The sequence below is a fragment of the Alexandromys fortis genome, unplaced genomic scaffold (genome assembly GCF_014885135.2).
Source record: "Alexandromys fortis isolate MF-2015 unplaced genomic scaffold, M_Fortis_MF-2015_v1.1 scaffold_8_1_9099942, whole genome shotgun sequence".
In the NCBI taxonomy this organism is placed as follows: domain Eukaryota; kingdom Metazoa; phylum Chordata; class Mammalia; order Rodentia; family Cricetidae; genus Alexandromys; species Alexandromys fortis.
Genome location: NW_026067898.1, coordinates 6,747,380 through 6,767,713, shown reverse-complemented (window position 1 = coordinate 6,767,713; position 20,334 = coordinate 6,747,380). Strand labels below are relative to the sequence as shown.

General features: G+C 46.1%; 1 protein-coding gene across 8 annotated transcripts in view; it reads left to right on the top strand.

Moving 5' to 3' along the window:
- The window catches only part of Osbpl6 (oxysterol binding protein like 6), a 170,224-nt gene that overhangs the window by 104,071 nt on the left and 45,819 nt on the right, over positions 1–20,334 (top strand). For all 8 annotated transcript variants that reach the window (XM_050119528.1, XM_050119544.1, XM_050119537.1 and 5 more), the window contains exons 4-8: positions 8,975–9,067; positions 14,889–15,011; positions 17,412–17,465; positions 18,519–18,632; positions 18,740–18,910. In XM_050119528.1, the coding sequence (XP_049975485.1) occupies positions 8,975–9,067; positions 14,889–15,011; positions 17,412–17,465; positions 18,519–18,632; positions 18,740–18,910 (555 nt within the window). The remainder of the gene's footprint in view (positions 1–8,974; positions 9,068–14,888; positions 15,012–17,411; positions 17,466–18,518; positions 18,633–18,739; positions 18,911–20,334) is intronic.

Genomic DNA, 20,334 nt, shown 5'->3' with positions numbered 1-20,334 from the left:
TGAGGAAAAGTGACACGTACTCCCAATTTTATACCTCACCTGAGGTTTAGACCACCTCAAGTCTTTTCCACGGGGAGCAGAATAATATGAATTTTTACATCTCTGTACAATCCAGTGGGCCCCGAAGATGTGCAGGTTGATCCTGGAATCCAGTGTCAGGGTAGAAAAATCCCGAACCTGATTTGAAAATCTGGACTGTCCTTTCCAGAGTAATATGAAAGACTAAACCTTTAGTATTTAGTGTTAATAAATTCTTGACTTTATTCCAATTTAAATTTAGCCTTTTGGGAATCCCAAAGGTTTTGTCTGGAGTTCACTTTTCAGGATTTAGGACCAGTATCAATAAGAAAGTACTATTTCTGTCTGTGGTCACACTGCCCTGATATATGCCAGTCTCTTCTGATCTTAGACATTAAGATGGGTCACTCCTTGTTAGTATTGGTTAAGGGAGGAAAACAGTTCCTTCATGGCAGTCCATTCTCCAGCCAAGTTTTGATGTAAGATCCTTTTACGAATGGGACGTTCTGGAAGTGTTAGGCAGAGCTCTGAGTAGATAAGAACCTAGCAGCAGCCGCTGATACTCCATGAACTGCGGAAGGCTGGCTGTGAGTACCTTTTCTGGAGAACTAAAATATGGCAGTAGAGCCCACAGTTAGCATGTGACAAGGACAGGGTTTGCTCTCTGCCTGTTCCTGGAGGCCCTGTCCTGGCCACTGCACTGTTTTTTTGCAAAGTCAGTCAGGCTGGACACCCAACGGGAGGGCCTTCTGGGTACTTAAAGGAGAACTCTGCAAAGCGGGATCTGTCAGTCACTTCTGTGTTAGTATTGCCCACCACGTTGCCCCCCCACCCCGAGCATCCGTGCTGATGTTCGTACATTCTCGGACCAAGTAAACTGTAAACCCAATGGTACCCAAAACAATCTTCCTCCACCCATAGCTGTTCTCATGAACGACATGTTACTTGCTGAGTCATCTGTATATTTATTGCATATATTGACTTTGGAAGGCAAAGTTTTGATCGTTTGTTTACTACTAACTCCAACTAGCCTTTTTTCCCCATTGGAAGTAATGAACAGCCCCTCGCCCCCCCTGCCCCCCCACCAACCTTCTTGTCACCGCTTGGAGATCCCCACCGCTGTCATTTTCTGTTTACAGCACACGCTCAGTACCTATGACAAGTGCCGAAACAGAGACCACTGGAAAGAAATTTGACACCTGGCGCGTAGCCACTCATTACCCACAGATGATTGAGAAATCATCGTTAGGGGGTGAGAGTCTGCTGTTCCTGGGGTGCCTGCAGGGGCCCTCTGGTTTACTAGGCCTGCTTTCACCCGTTCACGGACCCCCGCCCCCGGCTTGCTGGGTTTGAATGGCATTTTTACAGTGGCAAATCCGTCTGTCAGATTCAAGCTTAACACAGCTCGTTAGAGTCGTAGGCAGAACACCAAGTAGATGATGTTAGTGAGTCCCAGAGGGCCCCTTGCACTGTAGACGGTTGGAAAGGCCCTAGAAATCTGTCGTTCCCTAGAGTTTGTTATTCTCTGGGGTTTGGAAGTCAGAATATACTCTACGGTGTTTCATTAGGACTATCAGACATCCTGTGGAAGGACCCTAAGCCTACAAAACTTTGATTTTAAGGAACAGTGTGAAACTCTTGCATTCTTCACCCCCTCCCCGCTACTCCTAAGTCTAGGTTACAGATGCTGTGCAGATGTTACCCCCTGTGCATGTCATCTAGGTCACATTCCAAGCACAGACTTCCTTCCTTCGAATCCTAACCACAAGCTGACTGTAGCACCTGTCACAACTAGCGCTGGCGAGGTTTTGTGGACGCGTGTGCTTTTCACATTGCTGCCAATCCTGTGCTTTGATCTTGTGGGGTTTGGAGCTCACGGTGTCTATAGAAAACCTTTAATAAGGTCCTGTTGGAGGACCAGTAGTTTAGCTTCTGAACAATATATCCTAAGGACACAACAATGGTTATATAGGCAAGACAGTGATCCAGATACACGGTATTCACATATGGAATTACCAAAGACTGGATACTACTTTTTAGTTTAATAGACATGTGAATGATTGTGCACAAAATGATTATCAAAGTATTGTAAATCAGTGAAAAATTAGAAGCCATCTAGTGTTCAGAAATAAGGAAGCAGCTCATCAGCCTTTTGTAGCTGTCCAGTGAGATCTTACACAGCTTTTTAAAATTTGTCTGAAGAATATTTATTGCTTGGGGGAACATTAATTGGAAAAGCAGATTGTTAAACTGAAATACAGTACAATTCCAATTTTGGTTTTAACAATTACATTTGCATTAAAACATGAAATACGCCAAAGTAGCTAAAGACTCCATTGCTTAACATGGGTGTTTTTCAATTCTGTTTTCCCTTTGTTTGTTTGTTTGCTTTTACAGTAAATTAATAAGGGGTCATTAATTTATCTATCTGTCAGCTTTTTGATTACCATGTTATAAGCCTTAGCACCATAAATTTAAACCTGAAGGTAAATAAAGGTGAAAGAAACACCCTGTGGGAAATAGGGAGAAATTTTCTAAACACACTGAGCTGGGCCAGCACCCTCCTCTTGATTACCTGTGTTTTATCTATGGTCACGTAATCACATCTGATCAGGAACTAAGGCATTATCTGTATTACAACACCTGTGTGTTCTTTCTTCAGCAAATATTTATGGTACGCACAGACAATGCCATAGATATACACAGTCTGCCTGTAATGTACATATATAAACCTTAAAAGATTGGAGATTTTCCTTATATAGTCGCCAAAATTATGGGCGTGATTATGAGACTGGAAACCCGTTTTGAATGCTGGGTAATTGTGACAGTTGGAGATTGTAGCTTCACCCCGGTGCCTTTTTCAAGCTGCAAGGGACTGTTAGTCCTACTTGTCTTTTGAAACAGGTCTCTTGTAGCTCAGGCTAGCCTCTGAGTTGCTCTATAGCCACGTTGCTATGTGACTAGCATTACTAAGTGTTTAGAAATCAGGGTATTAAGTAGTAAATTGGACGGTATGTTCTGTTTCTGCTTAAAGGCAACTCTGGGAATTAAAAGCTATTGTGTTCTCACCGCTTTGTCCCTTTGTAGCCAACTGTTTCCCAGGTATCAATCAGTGTAGCACGTCAGTGTTTGCAAGCAATGTTTCTTTTTCTTTAAGCTTTATTTATTTCTTTGTATTTAGCGTTTTGCCTAAATATAAGTATGTGTACCGTGTGCATACCTGGTACCTCTCTGGGCCAGAAAAGAGGGCGTAGGATCCCCTGGGACTGGAATTACGGATGGTTGTGAACCACCATGTGAATCCTGACTCCTCTGCTAGAACATCCGGTTTTAATTGCTGAGCCACCTCTCTTGCAAAATTTCAGTTCTTGATTGATTTCCCTCTCCTGCCAGTCCGTGCCCTGTCCCCTGCCATCCTCTCCTCTTTTCTCGTCAGATAAGGGCTGGCCTCCCGTGAGTGTCAACCAGCCATGGCCTATTTATGCAGTGAGGAGACACCTCCTCTTCTGGGTCCCCAAAGCAGGTAACAGAGTCAGAGACAGCTGCTGCTCCCACCATGAGGAGCCCTACAAGAAGACCAAGCTACACAACCGTAACCTATGTGTAGAGACACTGTCCTTTCCGTGGAGAAGCACCCAGACTGTCAGACTGTGCTAACTTGGCTTTTCTCCCTGTGGGGTTTCCATGGGGGACCCATGGGGGAACCTTTCCTGGGCCCTGCACTGTTTCTAAGGTTTTCAGCTTTGAGTTTCACAGAGCATTTATGGGCACTTCACTGTCCACACGCTGCTGCTCTTGCAGGACGGGCCAGACAGGTGCCGCTTGCTAAAGATTCCTACTCTGTCAGTATGACCTTGTGATTTTAGTGACTCTAATTCAGAGGTTCTCAACCTGTGGGCCTGGGACCCTTTGGAGGGTGAATGACCCTTTCACAGGGGTCACCTAAGATTTTCGGGAAACACATACATTTCTATTAAGATTCATAACAGTATGCCGGGCGGTGGTGGCGCACGCCTTTAATCCCAGCACTCGGGAGGCAGAGGCAGGCAGATCTCTGTGAGTTCGAGACCAGCCTGGTCTACAGAGCTAGTTCCAGTTCCAGGACAGGCTCCAAAACCACAGAGAAACCCTGTCTCGAAAAACCAAAAAAAAAAAAAAAAAAAAAAGATTCATAACAGTAGCAAAATTACAGTATGAGGTAGCAATGAAAGTAATTTTTAGCTTTGGGGGTTCACCACACCATGAGGAACTGTAGAAAAGGGTTGCAGCTTTAGAAAGGTTGAGAACCACTGCTCTCGTGGCTTATGGTATTGCAGGGAAAAGTATTCCTTGGAGGAAATGATGACGATGAGGCAGGCAAGTACTTGAGCCTCTTCCACTCCTGGCGCTCCGGTGGCTGCAGGGTCCACACCGTCCTGCAGCTGGCAGCTTCCCGTTGTGACTGTCTGGGGCATTTGCCTACTCCGTTCACACTGACAGCTGGCGCGATAAGTTCTGATGCATTGGCTGTGCCACGGTCCTGTTGAGGGTTACTGACCTGGGGGCGCTGTAATTACGGCTTTCCCCTCTGCAAAGGGATCCCTGCGCAGTTGCAGACGTCCTTCCGTTTCTGTAGGAACGTGTGAGTTTCCTGACTGATGGTGGGATGTTTGCAGCTAGGTAGTAGCTACCATTTAGCGTCAGCTGTGTACCAGTCTCCGGGCAGTGCTTTGTAGAAGCGCCAACTCTAGGTCCTACGAGAGATATTATCTCCCTCTTAACAGGTCGAAGACACGCGGCCGAGCCTGGTCAGTGCTTGGTCCGGCACTTGGTAAACAGAAGGAGAGCGGTATTCCGGTCTAAAGAAATGTTACACCTTTTGCTCTGTGCCATACGCTACAGTCCCGGCGCTAAAGCCAGCTGACTCTCAGTTCTCAGAATTAGGAACTGGAAATCACACGACCTCAAGGTTAATTTCAGGGTTGTCCGAGAAATTAACCTTGAAATTGTATGTCATTTCAGAGTTTGTAACCTTTCTCCTTCCGTTTACTCGTGCCTACCTCGGCATCCATGGACGGCTGTGGTGGAGGGAGCCTTGCCGTGTGTTCAGTTACTGGGGGCGGGGCTATTTCTTAGGAGTTTCTGTAATGTCTGTCATCCTGTATTAGCTTTAGCTTCAATAGAAGATACTATTGAAAAGCCTGGGCCCCTGAATCAAATCTCAGTCGGCATTCAAACCTCAGTGCTTACTGACGGCACCACTCTGGCTCCCTGTCCTCACTGTTCAGTCAGTCATAAAATAAGTGTGTGAGTGTACAAAAATACGTGTGTGAGTGTACAAAAGCTTGGGATGATGTGATAAAATAATCCATGCAAAGATTGTCGGTGGCGATATGGTAAGCACTATGGGAATTCACTGTTGGTTGGTGGCAACACTACCCGAGTAGGTTGCTACTATCACTGAAATACTGTGTTGGGCTTAAATACGTGGCCCTTAGGAGAGAGTCGGGCCTATTTGGATGCTTTCCTTTGAAAAATACTTCGTATAATTTGTAAATATAAATTTATCTTAGAGGGACTGAGGGGATGTTAATCCCAGCACAAGGGCCTGATCCTGGCCAAAGCGTGCATATAGAAGGCTGGGCAAGTGTCTTGGGCATGCTTGTAATCTCGGACCTTGGGTATAAAAAGAGGTAGGCCCCTGGGGTTGGTTGGCCCTTCAGGCTAGCCTACTTGGTGGCATAGGTTACAGTAGAGACCTTATCTCAAAAACAAACAAACAAACAAAAAAACAGGATTGGCATTTTGAGGAATTATACTGAGGATGGATGACCTCTGGCCTCCATAGGCACATACTACATGTGAAGGCAACACACACACACGCACACCCCAAAATTAGGTAAGATGATAAGGGGGTGGTTTTTGTCAACTTGACATAAACTAGGTCATCTGCCAAGAAGAAAGCTCAACTGAGGAGCTGCCTCCATCAGATTGGCCTATGGACAAGTCTGTGGGGGCCTTTTACTGATTTCTAATTGATGTAAGGGCTCAGCCCACTTTAGGTCTTGCCAGCCCGTGGTCAGGTGGCCTGAGGTGTATTAGAAAGCAAACCGAGCAATCGACGGAGAGCAAGGCAGGAAGCGGTGTTAGTCCAGGGCCTTGGTCTCAGTTTCCGCTTGAGTTCTTGCCCCGGTGTCCCTCAAGGATGGGCTGTGACATGGAAGTGTGAACCAAGTAGATCCTCCCCTCCCACAGTGAAAGAGAAAGAACCGAGAGGAGAGAGCCGGATGAGCCATTTCCGTGGCACCGGCATTCAGGAAGCAGTGGTTTGGGCACCTTTCTTAGTGCCCCACGCGTGGACAGAAAGTGAGTCCATCCAGGAATCTGTAGCCGCGGCCTAAATGTGCCTAGCGAGTGCTTTGTGCCTTTGAAATAAAGCTGACAAGAAGCCCTTGTTAAACACGCCCTTAGAGCCATGCTTTTCTCTGGGCGAGTTGTCTGTCCTGAGCTGCTCAGCTGTTACGCAGAGTCTCATTGTCTGTTCATTGACGAGGAGGAAACCAAAGGACAGTCATGTGGGCAGCTCTCCTCTCGCTGCCCAGGGCGTATTGAAACCTGTGAATGCTAGTCTGAAGAGCAGCCTTCCCAAGCTGAACAGCTGCAGGGAAGGCTATGGTCAAGAGTCTTGGCCCAGGCTCCTTATGCATCAGCTCGCCTTGAGCAGGGAGAACAGGGGATGGGTACGTTCTCCCACCTCTGTATGCTCTGTATGTATACCTAGAGGCTGGGCATGGTGCTTAGGGGTTGAGTCCTTGCCGCACGTTCACAAGGCCTTGGCTCAGTTCCCCCCTTCCCCCCCCCTCTCTCTTACACACACACACACACACACACACACACACACACACACACACGACCTAGAAATTGAGTTGTAATTGAGGATTTGAGAGGAAGCTGTATTTTTGAATGGTGCTGTGTTTCTGTAGCTCTCTGCGATGTCTATAGAACATGCTTAAACCCTTCAAGGTCATATATGTTTCCCGGCCTTCATGAAAGAAAATGAGAACGTTCAGCTTGTGAATAAGAGAGTAGACAATTATAGCACAAATCGTGATCTTATAGAGAAATGATAGGGGTTCTAACTTTGTAATTGCAGCTTCAAGGACAAACTTGATGTTTCCCAGTTGACCAGAACTTTCAATGCCGTAAACAGGAGATTGGAGTTTAAAATAAATTCATTCAGTGTTGTCAGGCATTCTGTTGTATTAGAGTTCTGCTTTTTACAATTCCAGCAGAAGACTAGAAGGTTTTAAAGAAGTTATTGATCTTTGTGGGGAGCAGTGTTTCAAGATAGGCTTTGTCTGTGTCGCTTTGAAGCCTGTCCTGGAACTCGTTCTGTAGACCAGGCTGGCCTTGAAACTCACAGAGTTCCGCCTGCCTCTGCTTCCTGAATTATAGAAGTTATGTTTAAGAGCCTTTCCCCCCACTTTTTGTGGTTCTGTGAATCAAACCCAGGCCTTCACGCACACTAAACACACAATACTATACTATTATATACTGTATTATACAATATTCTTCCGCTATACTCCGACGGAGCCATGTGAGGTGGGCTACAGTGAGATGAAATGGTGATTCTCAGTGCAGATGAGCCGGCCCTGCCTCCAAGAAGTGCTCAGTGTAACTAGAGTCTGAGACGAGGTATATAGCTCTCAACTTTCATAGCTGCCAATGCTAAAGATAGAACATTCAAGAATTCTCGATTGTAGTAATGAATACATATGAATGCAAGCCAAAATAGTATGTTTTTTTCTTTAAATGTGATTTTGAAGTCAATTTTGGGCATCAATTGAGTTGGGTTAGTTCTAAGGGTGAGCAGTGGTGCTCAGGTTCTATTAGTGAGCAAATGGCAGGATGGAGGTTTGTGTGAGAAGGTACTGACTTCCCTGTTACATGCTGGAGGCTGAAGAAGAAGATGGCTTGTTTTAGAATTTACTAATTATAATGCTTGATATTAGTTGGTAGCTTTATCAATTATGCTTTCAGTTTTTAGTAACCCGTGCACATGTGTGCACGTGCACGTGCACACACACACACACACTTGTGGTAATAAAAAAACTTATTACTGTGTCTCAGTAAATGGTTTTTTTATGATCGCCTGTGCCTTGAAAAAAATCAACAAAATGTGAATTGGATTTTCACTCATTTTAATATGCACTGTATTGCATGTACGGTGAATATTCAAGATGAACAGGCTTCTCTTTTTTATAGCATAACTATTCCCAAAGTCAAGCAGAGAAGAGGTTGATGTGTGTTCTCCATGCCAAGCACGCAGGAGGCTCCTTTCCAGATGCCGCTGCCGGGTCACATGGTGTTTCACCCTTCTGGTCCACGAAGCCTAGGCAACATTTTAGCAGTCCGCTGCTATCTATAGGCGCTGAGCTCACGTTTATTGCACTTTATGCCAAATTGATCTCTGTGTGTGCCTTGATTTTGGAAACTGGAGCATCCGGTTTACCTCTGCTGCCCAAATGTCTGGAGTTAATCCCTCATGCTCTGCCTATGAGCTTATATGCTCTATAGTTCGCAAAGTCAAGTCTCTCTTCGGGTTTTGTGGTTCTAACAGCATTTGGGGGTGACAAAAAGGGCTCCCCTACGTGATGTGTAGAAGTTGTTGTCAGTCATCCTGCATACTTAGTTTTCTTGTGTTCTAAAGGGTTTTTCCCCTAGGATTTTCTCCTGTGACTCCTGTAAGGTCGAATCCAGCACGGTGGAAGACATTCAGCAGTGGACCTCGAGAGGCCACGGGCACCTGCTGTTATCTTCTCCCCAGCTGCTGCTGAGCTTGGCCTTCCAGCCTCTTCATCTCCTGGCAGCTCACTCTTCTGCCATGCTCCCTGTGACTCCCCCTCCCGCCCCCCTCCCATGTTCCCCACATGAGGGTTGGAGCTCTAACCCTAGGTGGCTTTCTGCTCATTTGCAGAGTATCCACGTTCTGGAGAGGACCGCGTCATCAAGCACAGAGCCCTCCATCAGCCGGCAGTTGCTGGAGCCGGAGCCCATCCCCCTCTCCAAGGTCAGTGACTGCGCCATTGCTCTCACAGGTAGCCCAGTGCCCACCCGCTCTGGGGCCAAATGAACTGTGAATAACGTTGACGCCTGACTCTCTTAAAGTAGCTAACAATAGGGCTCCTTTGCCACTTCTTCTGCTTCCTGTGCAGGGATGTTTTCTGCCTTGTATGAGGGGGAATAGAAAGAACTCTATTTCCCTTGAGTTTCCAGGGTTATATGTGAAGGTCTGAAAGCATATTAAGGGAAGAAATAAAGAAAAGCATGGTTATTTCCTCTTGGACAGATAAGCGAATAATTCTATGATTAATTAACCGGGGGGGGGGGGGATCGTCAGCCCAGCATTCGCAGCCACTCTCAATATTGCCCACCTACGGCATGCTAGGTACTACACGAAGCACTTCAACACATTATCACGTTTGATACAGTTTTTATAAGCAGCTCCTTGACATGTGCATATTTATTACATTTAATGAATCCGGAAACTCAGGCTTAACCGTTTCTCCTAAGACAAAAACGTTGTTAAGTAGGGGGGTGAAATACAAACTAGATTTGCCCAGTGCTGTAACCCGTGCTGTCCATCTCTACCTTCCTGCGAGGGCCAGCGGTGCCTACACCAAGGGCCATCCCACACTGTGTGGCCTCCCTCCAGTGTCTGCCTTCCAGCAGTGACTCTGGGGAGAACAGTACAGATGTCAGCCTCTCTCTGTATCATGGGAGCCAGAGTTCCTTCCTCTTCTGCCCGTCCTCCCCCAGATTTGGGAAGATGGACCGACCCCCCTCCCCGCCGCTCGTCCTCGCCCACGTGAGATGTTAACCCGGCCATTGAACGGGTTCCCTAATGGGAAAACTCTGAAAAGAGAGTATATGTAAATTGCAGGTTCCCATAAAAACAGATTTATTTCCTTGAGATGGTTACTTATAAATGTGTACAGCTGATCCTGCCGCTTTGCTTCCTGTACAGAGCCTAAACTACTAAGAAAAGAGCATGCTACTGCACTGCCCTAGTGTTACGGATATGCACACTTGTATGTTTTATACTTTGAAGATGTTACAAGCTACAAAGTTTATTCTATCAGACAGGTGTAGAAGAAAAGAATTATTAAACTATAAAAATAATTCAGAGAGGGCTGGAGAGATGGCTTTGTGCTCTCACCGAAGACCAAGTTTGCTTCTTGGCACCCGTATCTGGTGGCTGATAATTGCCCGTAATTCCAGCTCTAGGGGATCAGTTGCCCACTTTGGACTTCTGTGGACACCTGCATCTAAGTGGCATGCACATACGTGGGTGTAGCTGTACACACATGCTTGCGCACACACAGTTAAGAATAAAAACATGTTTAAAAAATTAACTTAAAAGTAAGAAGGATAGACTTCCATTTGAACAGTCAGTAGAGACCACATACTTGGTAAACATAATCATCAACTCTCTCTGCAATGTCCATCCTCTAGCTAGTGAGAAGGTGAGAAAGAACACATGTGGGGCAATGGAGCAGCTGCATCCACTGAACACCTGCTTTGTGCCATACAGTCTCACAACCAGCCTCCAGATCATTAAAGTGTTATTGATTTCCTCGTCTCCATATAATTCCCGCATAAAAGTCTAATCCACTCCCTACCGCTTGCCAATGCACAGCAGCAGGGATGTGGGTCTGCTGACCAAAGGCAGGTCCTGCTAGGAGTACCAACAGCTTTTTCTACCCCTGTGGCTTCTGCGCTTCCCATTTAAATCTTACTATGGAACTAACAGACCTTTTCTGTTTGTTTATGTGTTAGTACACCTGGACAAGTCTGGGGGCTCCTAAGAGCTGCTGTACACACTTAGGGTACCAGTGCACCACACCACTTCAGAGCCTCCTGAGAACACAGGCTTCCTGGGTTGGTAGGAGTGCTTTGGACAAGGCATTGCTCTGGCTTAGGATTTATTAAATTCTTTGTTTTCAGCTCTTGAGACATTTTTGCCTCTCCTCACACCACCCGTAGACTATCTTGTACTTTTTATAATTTGAAGGTATTGCAAACTACAAAATTTATCCCATCACACCAAGAGTAGACCTCCAGTCCATGGAAGGGAAGGATTGTTAGACTATAAAAGAATTATTAAACTATAATGTAGAAGGGGGCTGGGGAGATGGCTCAGCAATTAGGAGTCCAGAGGTTGGTCAGTACTGACATGATCATCTGGGGCTCTTGGTTCCATTTTTGTTTTATGTAGGCTTACGAGGAGTGGAGGAGACTCAAGCTGAAAATAAATAATAACTGAAATTTCAGGAAAAATACACTATTCGATTTTTAGAAAGCTATTTTCATTTTCTTACGACGCACACCTAATTCACTAAGCGAGAAAGAGCAACGTCAGCGTTGTGGGAAACAGAATGCTGAAGGTTCTGCCCTGTGTAGAAATGGGTTGTTTCCTTTCCTACATGTTTTATTTGTAACCTTATCTTCCATCCGCATTTATAATTGAAATAGGTGGGGTTGTCGCTTGCCCTGCTTTTATCCTTTGCCTCTTTGTCAGCCTGACAGCTTATCTAATTGTTAGTGCTGGGTTACGAGTCTTTGCTGTTCGGGAACATTGAGCTCGCAGAGAAGGCTCTGCTAGTTCGGAGTGCAGGGTTTCACTCAGGAAATAGGCTAAGTTTTGATCTTTTGTTTTACCTGTTTCCCAGCTCTCCAGTTTGGCTCTCCCCAAAAGGAACGGTAATGGTAACGGTAGCTACAAAAAGATGAGTTTGTGTGACACCTGACTTCAATTAGTAAGGGGGAAAACTGTACTTGCTACCAAATGCTTCCGTTTTATGTCATGTAGAGATTCTCCATCAGATGGAGAGAGAGAGAGAGAGAGAGAGAGAGAGAGAGAGAGAGAGAGAGAGAGAGAGAGAGAAGGGGGCAAGGGAGGGGTCAGTACCCTTTTCTATAGGATGTAGAGAGAAATGGCTTTAAACAGCTTACACATTACTAAGGACAGAAGTCCAGGGAAGATATTTATGCACAAGGGAAGTTGTTCTTAATTACTTGATTTTTATGGAACGCCACTATTCCGATGGGAGCGGGCAGCCAGAAGTCCTTGATGGTTTCCGTCAGGACTGACTGCTTTCCATGGTCTTCACGCTGTTCATAAGTAGGGTTCTATTCTTGAGTTGCAGCCCAGTATTAAGAAAGAGGACTCGGGAGCCTCCATGTGGCCCCTGGGGTCATGGGACAGTGCCACCTGTGCTTGCGACAGCCAACAACTACGGCATTCTACACAGCCTAAAGCTGTCTCATCAGAAACATTTGTATCTAAGTAACAGTCAATTGAAGTATCTTTTGTTACATTGTTTTGAGACAGGGTCTCTCTATGGGGCCCCAGGTGGCCTTGAACTCACAGAAATCTACCAGCCTCTGCCTGAGTGCTGGGATTAAAGGAGTGCGCCACCCCAAGCAACCCAGATCAACCACAGTTTCTGGCAGTATTAGAATTGTCTTCAAGCAGAACCCACATCTTGAGGTGTTGCACATGGCAGGAAGAATGCACAATGTTGCCAGCTAGACACCCACAGGTCACCATGTGTAGCTCATTCCTCAGAGGCCTCTGTGGATGTGGGGAAACAACAATACCTTTAGGGTCTTTCCTGAGGTGGGGAGAGGCAGCTGTGGGCTTGGGTTTAGGAAGGATGCAGGCTCGGTTCTGGTTTTAGGCTTTTCAGAGAGACAGGACTATCTCTGTGTTTTATCTCCTGACAAAAGTTTGGAGAAAATTCCACCCAGGATGTTGCATATTTTGGTTTGGCATAGCTTAGACTTGGCCCCAAAGCAAGCAGCCTCTAGCACGAGGACGGGGAGAAAGAGATGGTGAACCCAGCCCTCTTCACCCATGCCGTGTGCCGTATCTGTGCCCGACAATGGGACCTCCTTTCCTCAGACTGTGAGACTCATAGTTGCAGGTTTGGTCTAGCCTGAAATACAGTGCTCTAACCCATTCTCCTTCTGCCCTTCCGTATGGATCTAAGTAACAGTCTTTTCAGAGTGCAGCGACCCAATCAGCTGAGGGTGGGCCACTACCAAAGGCCTGTCCTTACCCGCATAGCCACTCCCTGAAGCCGAGGCTGCAGAGTAGAGATGAGATGAGAGGTTTTTCCTCTGAGCGCAGTTTTGTGAGGGAATTGAGAAACCTTTCTCTGTTAAAAGTACAGATGGTAGTTCTGGGTGCCATGCCAAAACTCTAGAATCCGGCATGGTAAGAATGTTGCTAGGCTGTGCTCACCTAGCCTAGTAGTTCTCAACCTTCTGACACTGTGACCCTTTAATATGGTTCTTCATGTTGGGGTGACCACCAACCATAAAGTTATTATCATTGCTATTTTATAACCATAATTTTGCTACTATTGTAAGTCATAATGTAAATATCTGATATACAGGATACCTGATATGTGAACCCCAAAGGGGTTGCGACGACCCACAGGTTGAGAACCACTAACCTAGAGCCTATGGACCCATGGCAATTACTTGGTTGTGGGGTTTTCAGACCTAGGATGTCGTAAGAATCAAGTACGCTTGCCAAGAGGAGTGGAGTGGCGGCTACCACAGCAAACTGAAGACCAGCACTTTACTTAAGAAGCTCAGTGTCGCCAAGAGTTTATAAGCTAGGAGCAAATTTGGATTTTTCAAGTTGTAAAAAACAATCCTCTGATCTATAAATGCTGATAACGCTTTTTAAAAAAAAGTACCGTATATTGTAATATTAAGTTGGGAGTGTCACCCCAGCCCCTGGCCTGGGAGTTGCATTGGTCCAGACTCCAACTCTCAGCATGCCAAGCACTGACCCGTCCCCAGGGGAGGGTCAGGACCACTCCCACAGGGTATTTAGGTGCCTGCCCAGAGAAGGAACATGTGGTTTCGGGTTTTGCGTGTGCTCTCCCTCTGCCCGCCCCCCCCATGCCCGGCCACCCTATAGCGTGGCATTCATTAAACCTGGGCATTTTTGATTCGGTCTAATCTGGTTTGACTGGAGTTCTTTTTCCCGGCCGAGAGGCTCTGTTAGAAAATATTCCTAACATATATGAACAAAACATGTCTAATGAAGGAAGAAATTGATTTAATCTGTTATCTAGCAGGAAGAGTGAGACTCTAGAACCAAGATGCTTTTTAAAAATTTGTTTATTCTTGGGTCTTATTCTTGCTGTTGGAGAGACTGAGCCCAGGGCCTCTGTGTATGCTAAGCACAGGCTTTACCAGCGATCTAGGACCCAGGGTCTTAGCCGTGGAGCTGTGCTCTCCCTGGGCTCCCAGGGAAACATGCTTCTTGGGAAGCTTGGACTTCTCGGTATGCGCTGTTGGGTGAAGCTTTGGCGCACACTTTGATGCACATGGCTGCAGTAAGGAGAAAGAGGACCACAGCACTGCATAGGGGTACCAGCAGGTTGTTCCACACTGGACCCCAGCAACCTCTCCATTCCCGCACAGAAAGCCTGGTCTGCACACTGAATGAACATTTATCATCAGATGTCTAACTTTAAAACCCCTCTGGGGCCCAGGATCATCAGGGGGGGAAATGCATTTTAAATGCTCTGAGTGTAGGAAATCAAAATTCCTTTCCGCTTCCAAGCAAACAGTGTTCCCAGTGCCCCTCTCCTGGAGTCTGTCTGCCTCCAGGTCTACCTGGGAAACTCATGGGAGCTTCATTTGAAAGTGCGTGACTTGTTTTGATGCTGCAATTAGCACCAGAATGTCACTCATCCTGTTGCTGAGTCGAGGGTGGCATCAAAGGCGACTTTCTGCCTAGGACTCTCCTTAAATGTGTCTCATTAAGCACGGAACACGAGTGATTTGTTTTCTTTTTCTCTCAGGAAGCTGACAGCTGGGAAATTATAGAAGGACTGAAAATAGGCCAAACCAATGTCCAGAAACCAGACAGGCACGAGGGGTTTATGCTGAAGAAAAGAAAATGGCCTTTAAAGGGCTGGCACAAGGTAACTCCCGATGGGATTGAAGCTGAGAGCATCATCATAGAGCTCTGACTCATTATTAGGTGGAAAGCAAAGGTCACTGGAGCTTTTGAGTTTGAAACATTGTCTCAAAAACAAACAAATACCAGCAAACAAGAGCCCAGTAAGGAGAGAAGGGGAAGCCGGAAGAATCAAGGAAGGGATGGGAGAGGAGGAGAAAAGAAAACAAATTCTGTGTCACTGAGGAGAAGGCTCTCTTCAGTTCCTCCATAGAATCCCTTCCCTTTTGGGAACTCTCACGGCAAGAGCAACTTCATACACTCACCAGCTCTGCTGCAGAACTTCATGTCAGAGTAGATGGGTTTGCTAACCAAACGCTTGAGTAATGGCCACCTGCTGGCTCCAAGCACAGAGGTTATGGATTGCAACTTCCTTAAAGAAATAGTCAGAGAAACGCCGCCCCAACCTGTCTCCAGAGTAGGATGAAAGCCGGTCAAAGGGGCTTTCATCCAATACAGCTTTCCCTTGTCAGCCCATAATGTTACCCCAACACCAAGGACTTCCCTCCTCCCTTCTCCAGTCTTCTAACTTGAATTTTGGCCAGCCAGTGATTCCTTGTAGACCTGCCGCTGCCTGTCTGTCTCCTAACCAGTAGCCTTACTTGGTGCTTTCCTGTGACTTTTCTTAAGCTATTCCTGGCTAAACGTCTTTAACAGAAACTTAAAATTAGAAAAAACAGGCCAAAACCCCATTTAAAAAAAAATGAATTGCTAGGTTCCATTTGGCATTCTGACTGGAATGCTGCGGACTGCCATCTTTCTGGATTCTTTCTGGACTGTGTGTCTGGATATTTGCATAAAGACGAGAGAGCACCCACCCCACAGTGCTTTTCCTCCTCTCCCTAATACTGCTAAGCATTGATTAGGCGCCAGCCCCTCTGAATGCCCCAGTTATAGGCAACTGAACTGCTTGTTTAATGTGGCACTTTTTTTATTCTGGCAGGCACCTGTTTTCAAGAATCCCAAACACAGGTATGGCAGTGGCCATTTGTGAGTTCTAGGCAGGGTGACTTTGGGGACCTGATGTTCAGCTGTCTCAGCAGCTATGAGTTCATGCGTCCCATGGAAATGTTCCAGCAGAATACATTCCAGCCACAGAGGGGTTTCCTATATGTGCGGAGCTGGAAGAGGGCCCACAGACAGGGTGGCTGGCTCCTGAGAGCTGTTCGACTTTTACTGAATGGCCCACAGAAAGGAAACCAGCAAACAGTTCTTCAGTGTTTGCAATTTAAAAATGGCAAATTCACTCAGTCTGTAGTCAGCAGACCTCAGGGCAGACAGTTGCCCACCCAACCTCCTTTTTAATTCTGTCATTTTAAAAGCATTTTTTAAATTTATGCTTTGAGCATCTCATACATGTATACAATGTATTTTGATATCTACCCATTTCCTACCCAATCTCCCCCGACAGAGCACCCCAGCGCACACCCCTGCCAGAGTACCTCAACACATTCCCTTACCAACTTATTTTTTTTTTTTTTTTTGGTTTTCTCTGTAGCTTTGGAGCCTGTCCTGGCACTAGCTCTTGTAGACCAGGCTGGCCTTGAACTCACAGAGATCCGCCTGCCTCTGCCTCCCGAGTGCTGGGGTTAAAGGTATGCGCCACCACCGACCAGCTTCCTTTTTATTTTAATATATAATATATGTCTGTTTCACTGGATCCTCTTAGTATTGCTCATGTACATTCCCTGGGGCTGTTGGCTGGAACATGAGCAGTCGACCAATAGCCACATCCCCAAGGAAAATGTGATTCTCCTTCCCTTGTAACCATCAACTACCAGCTAGGGGTGGAGCCCCCTTTTTATTCTTAATGTATCTTGGAAATAATATTTAATCTCTTTTACTAATATAGAAGCAGATTGCCAAGGAGAAAATACACGCATATTGCCAAGGTCACTTAAGTCTTGTAGGCAATTTGTTAGTGATGGATATGGTGTAATAGCTCCTGTAAGAGCAATGAGAGTTTTTAGAAAGTTTCCATAGTATCCAGAGGGAAATCCAGAATTTAGCTCCTTCTCCACAGAATGGTATAGAAATCTTTACAGAATTGCCATGATCTCTCCAGGTTATATTTTTTCTTATTTTTTAATGTCCTAATGCAGTTCGTTTATGAAGTCTCAGCTGCAGGTCCTTAGACCTCCCCTGGTAAAGACAGATCATGGAGAGAAGACCCCATCCCTAGCGTGAAGTCATTTGACTAGAGCGCAGACCCACTGACTTCTGACTGTGGCCAGATGCACTGAATCCATGTATCAGAGTCATCAAACACGTTAGCAGCTGAATGCCAAGCCCCTGGGACCTGGGCTTGTGAATATTTGTGTAATTCTGAGTGCAAACAGTAACTAGGGCTGTTTGGTTCTTGCAGCGCTTTTTTGTCCTGGACAACGGACTGTTGAAGTACTCAAAGGCTCCACTCGACGTAAGTAGCTCCAAGGACACGATTTGCAGGTCCAGTTAGAATTCCCGCTTGAAGTGAGTAAACACTTGTGACTGGGCAAGCTCTGTGCCATAGTCACCAGCTTCCTGCGTGTCTGTGCCTGTAACAAGCTGCCAACTCTGCGGGTTCTAGAGCAGGTGTGCTTTATGCTTGTACTCAAGCTGGCACAAAACCCTCAAACTAGCGCATGGATATTTAACTGTTTTTTTTAAACAGAAGTTTAAGCCTAAAAGCGACACACTAATAATGTCACCCTTTCTCTCCTAGAGAGAATATTCAGAAACTATTTTTTCTTTACACTTTGAAATGAATTCCATGTTCTTTGCTTTTTGAAATTTAAAGCCCTCCTTGTTCTTGTCAAAGTTCTTTTTTAAAAAAAAATCTTTTGTACTTAACCTGTGTTCATTCACCTTCTTGTTTTGAGCATTCCAACTCATTAAGATTACTCCAGACTGCTTCTGCTTAATATCTGAGAAGTACTTCGCACGTGACTCTCCGAGTTTCTTCCTTCCCTCCTACCGTGTGGTGTAGGGCAATAAACTAAGGGCTTAGGATTAGTTTTGTCTGCCCCTCTGCCATGGAACCGGCTATGTCCTTGGTCAGCTGGGGACAGTCAGAAGAGGGGGCCAGCTGCTCCCTGATCTCTGATCTCAGCTGCCCAACTCTATGCAAGCAGCTGCCATCCGGCTGATTCATGGGTGTTCTGGGTCACGGTTCAAAAGTTGACTTCGGTTATTTTGGGACTCATTGGTGTTGCCTTTTAGAGGAGCTAGAAGCTAAGCGATCTGGAATCACGGAGAGCTGGCATCACTAGTTGTGCCCAAAATAGAGGAAGAGGAGTAGCTCTGCATGCTGAAATCGGTGTGATCACGACAGCCCACAGACCTTGGCCACTTTCTCATCGTTAAAAAGAATGTAGTCACCCCCATCAGTGAGCTAAGATTTTCCTTGGGCTCCCCTCAGTTCAGAACAGAGACACACCAGCCCGTATATCCTTCCAGCGTAATTCGTAATTCACTAGTCTTTTGATTGCAGATCCAAAAGGGGAAGGTCCATGGGAGCATTGATGTGGGACTGTCTGTCATGTCAATTAAGAAGAAAGCTCGAAGAATAGACCTTGACACGGAGGAGCACATCTATCATCTGAAGGTGAAATTGGCTTCGGCATCCGGCATTAGCGGGGGATGCGATTTGCCCTCGCCCGTGGCAGCCAGGAGACGGTTTCCACAGCTGTCTTTCCTTGCGTCCTGTTCCAGGTGAAATCCCAGGACTGGTTTGATGCTTGGGTCTCCAAACTGCGTCATCACCGCCTGTACCGTCAGAACGAGATTGTGCGATCTCCAAGAGATGCGAGTTTCCACATCTTCCCCGCAGCTTCGACAGCCGAGTCCTCCCCGGCTGCTAACGTTTCTGTTGTGGATGGAAAGGTATGATGCCATCGTGCTGCGAGAGAAGTCAGCCTGGAAACCGCTTAGAAACGTGTACACACACGTCGCCGTGTGTCCTTGAAAACACCAGAAAGAGAACATGGTTTTGTAAGCTGACAGCCAGGAGACGAGTGACATTGGCGCTAGAGTTAATCACAAGATGAGCCAGACGCGTGAATCACCAAGCGTTTCCAGTTATTTTTCCTTTATCATAAGTGGACCACACACGTCATGTACGTGTGGCTTTTTTTGGGGAATCTTGGGAGGTGGAGCAAACATTTGTTTAGACAACAGCTGGGATTCTTGGGTAGTAATAATGAGACCCCAAAGTTCTGAAGGCGAAGCTCAGTGCTTTGAGCTACGATGTATACACGACCCAGAGAGAGGCGGCTCGGTACCTTCTCCCCCGGCTCCCGGAGTTAATGCAGGTCAGCTGGAGAGGTCCCGTGGTATCGGTGGCGTTTCAGTGAGCAAGTGTGTTATGCATATGACAGTCCTTCATCTCTAATCTATCACAGAGGCTGTGTTTGCATGCGTACAAGTGACATAGTCATCCTGGGATGTGGCCACACAGCTGTTTCCAAAGTCAGTACCTCCTCTCGTTAAACCAAGTACCAGACAAGAGAGTCTGTGGTTCCTTGGGTTGTGTTAAGATTCACAGCCTGTATTGCCGAAAAGCTGGAGGTATTTCTTGTCTGAAAGTCAAGGTTACGGCAACAGGCTGGGAAGCAACTGTTTTGTGTTTGATTCGGTACTTGGGTTGCATTGCACGGGGGTGTTGTGGCTTTATGCTTGGTACCCCAAACTGAGGTCAGAGAAGCTGATTGGGTTCAAAAACGTTTCAGTGGATTGTCTGCCTTCTCTCTTTGCTTCCACAGGAGACTCCATAATACCTAGATTATAGAGTTTCCTTCTTACATAGCATTGGAGAACTTCATTGAGAAACACCAGACCTAACTATCAAACTTAGTGGCATCTACCGTGCTTGGCTTTTGTTATTTGATGGAAAATACTGGTGTATAAGTTAAACCCACTAATTATTATATTTCACAAGGCACCCCGATCTTTGACTTCCCTGTGGTCGCACTCCTGATAAAGACTGTCGGATGGTCTTTCTCCTAGGAATGAGGTTGACTGAAACACTAACCAGTTTTGGGAATACGGAGAACAAGTCACGAACCAGGGGGATTGGGGCTTGGGGGTCTCAGAGGTCTCCAAGATAGTCCCTGTGTTTCTCTGGGCCGCCTGCGTTTTCATCACAGGATGGGATGAATCTGGGTTAGTCCCAACTTAATGAGAACTGTATCCCAAACAGGTCTTTAAAAAGAAAACATTAATTTTTAATTCTTAGGTTTTTCCAGTTTCGGCTGGTATCTTTGGCACAAAGCATTGATAAAAGATGCATTCTTTCTGTCCCTTGTCTT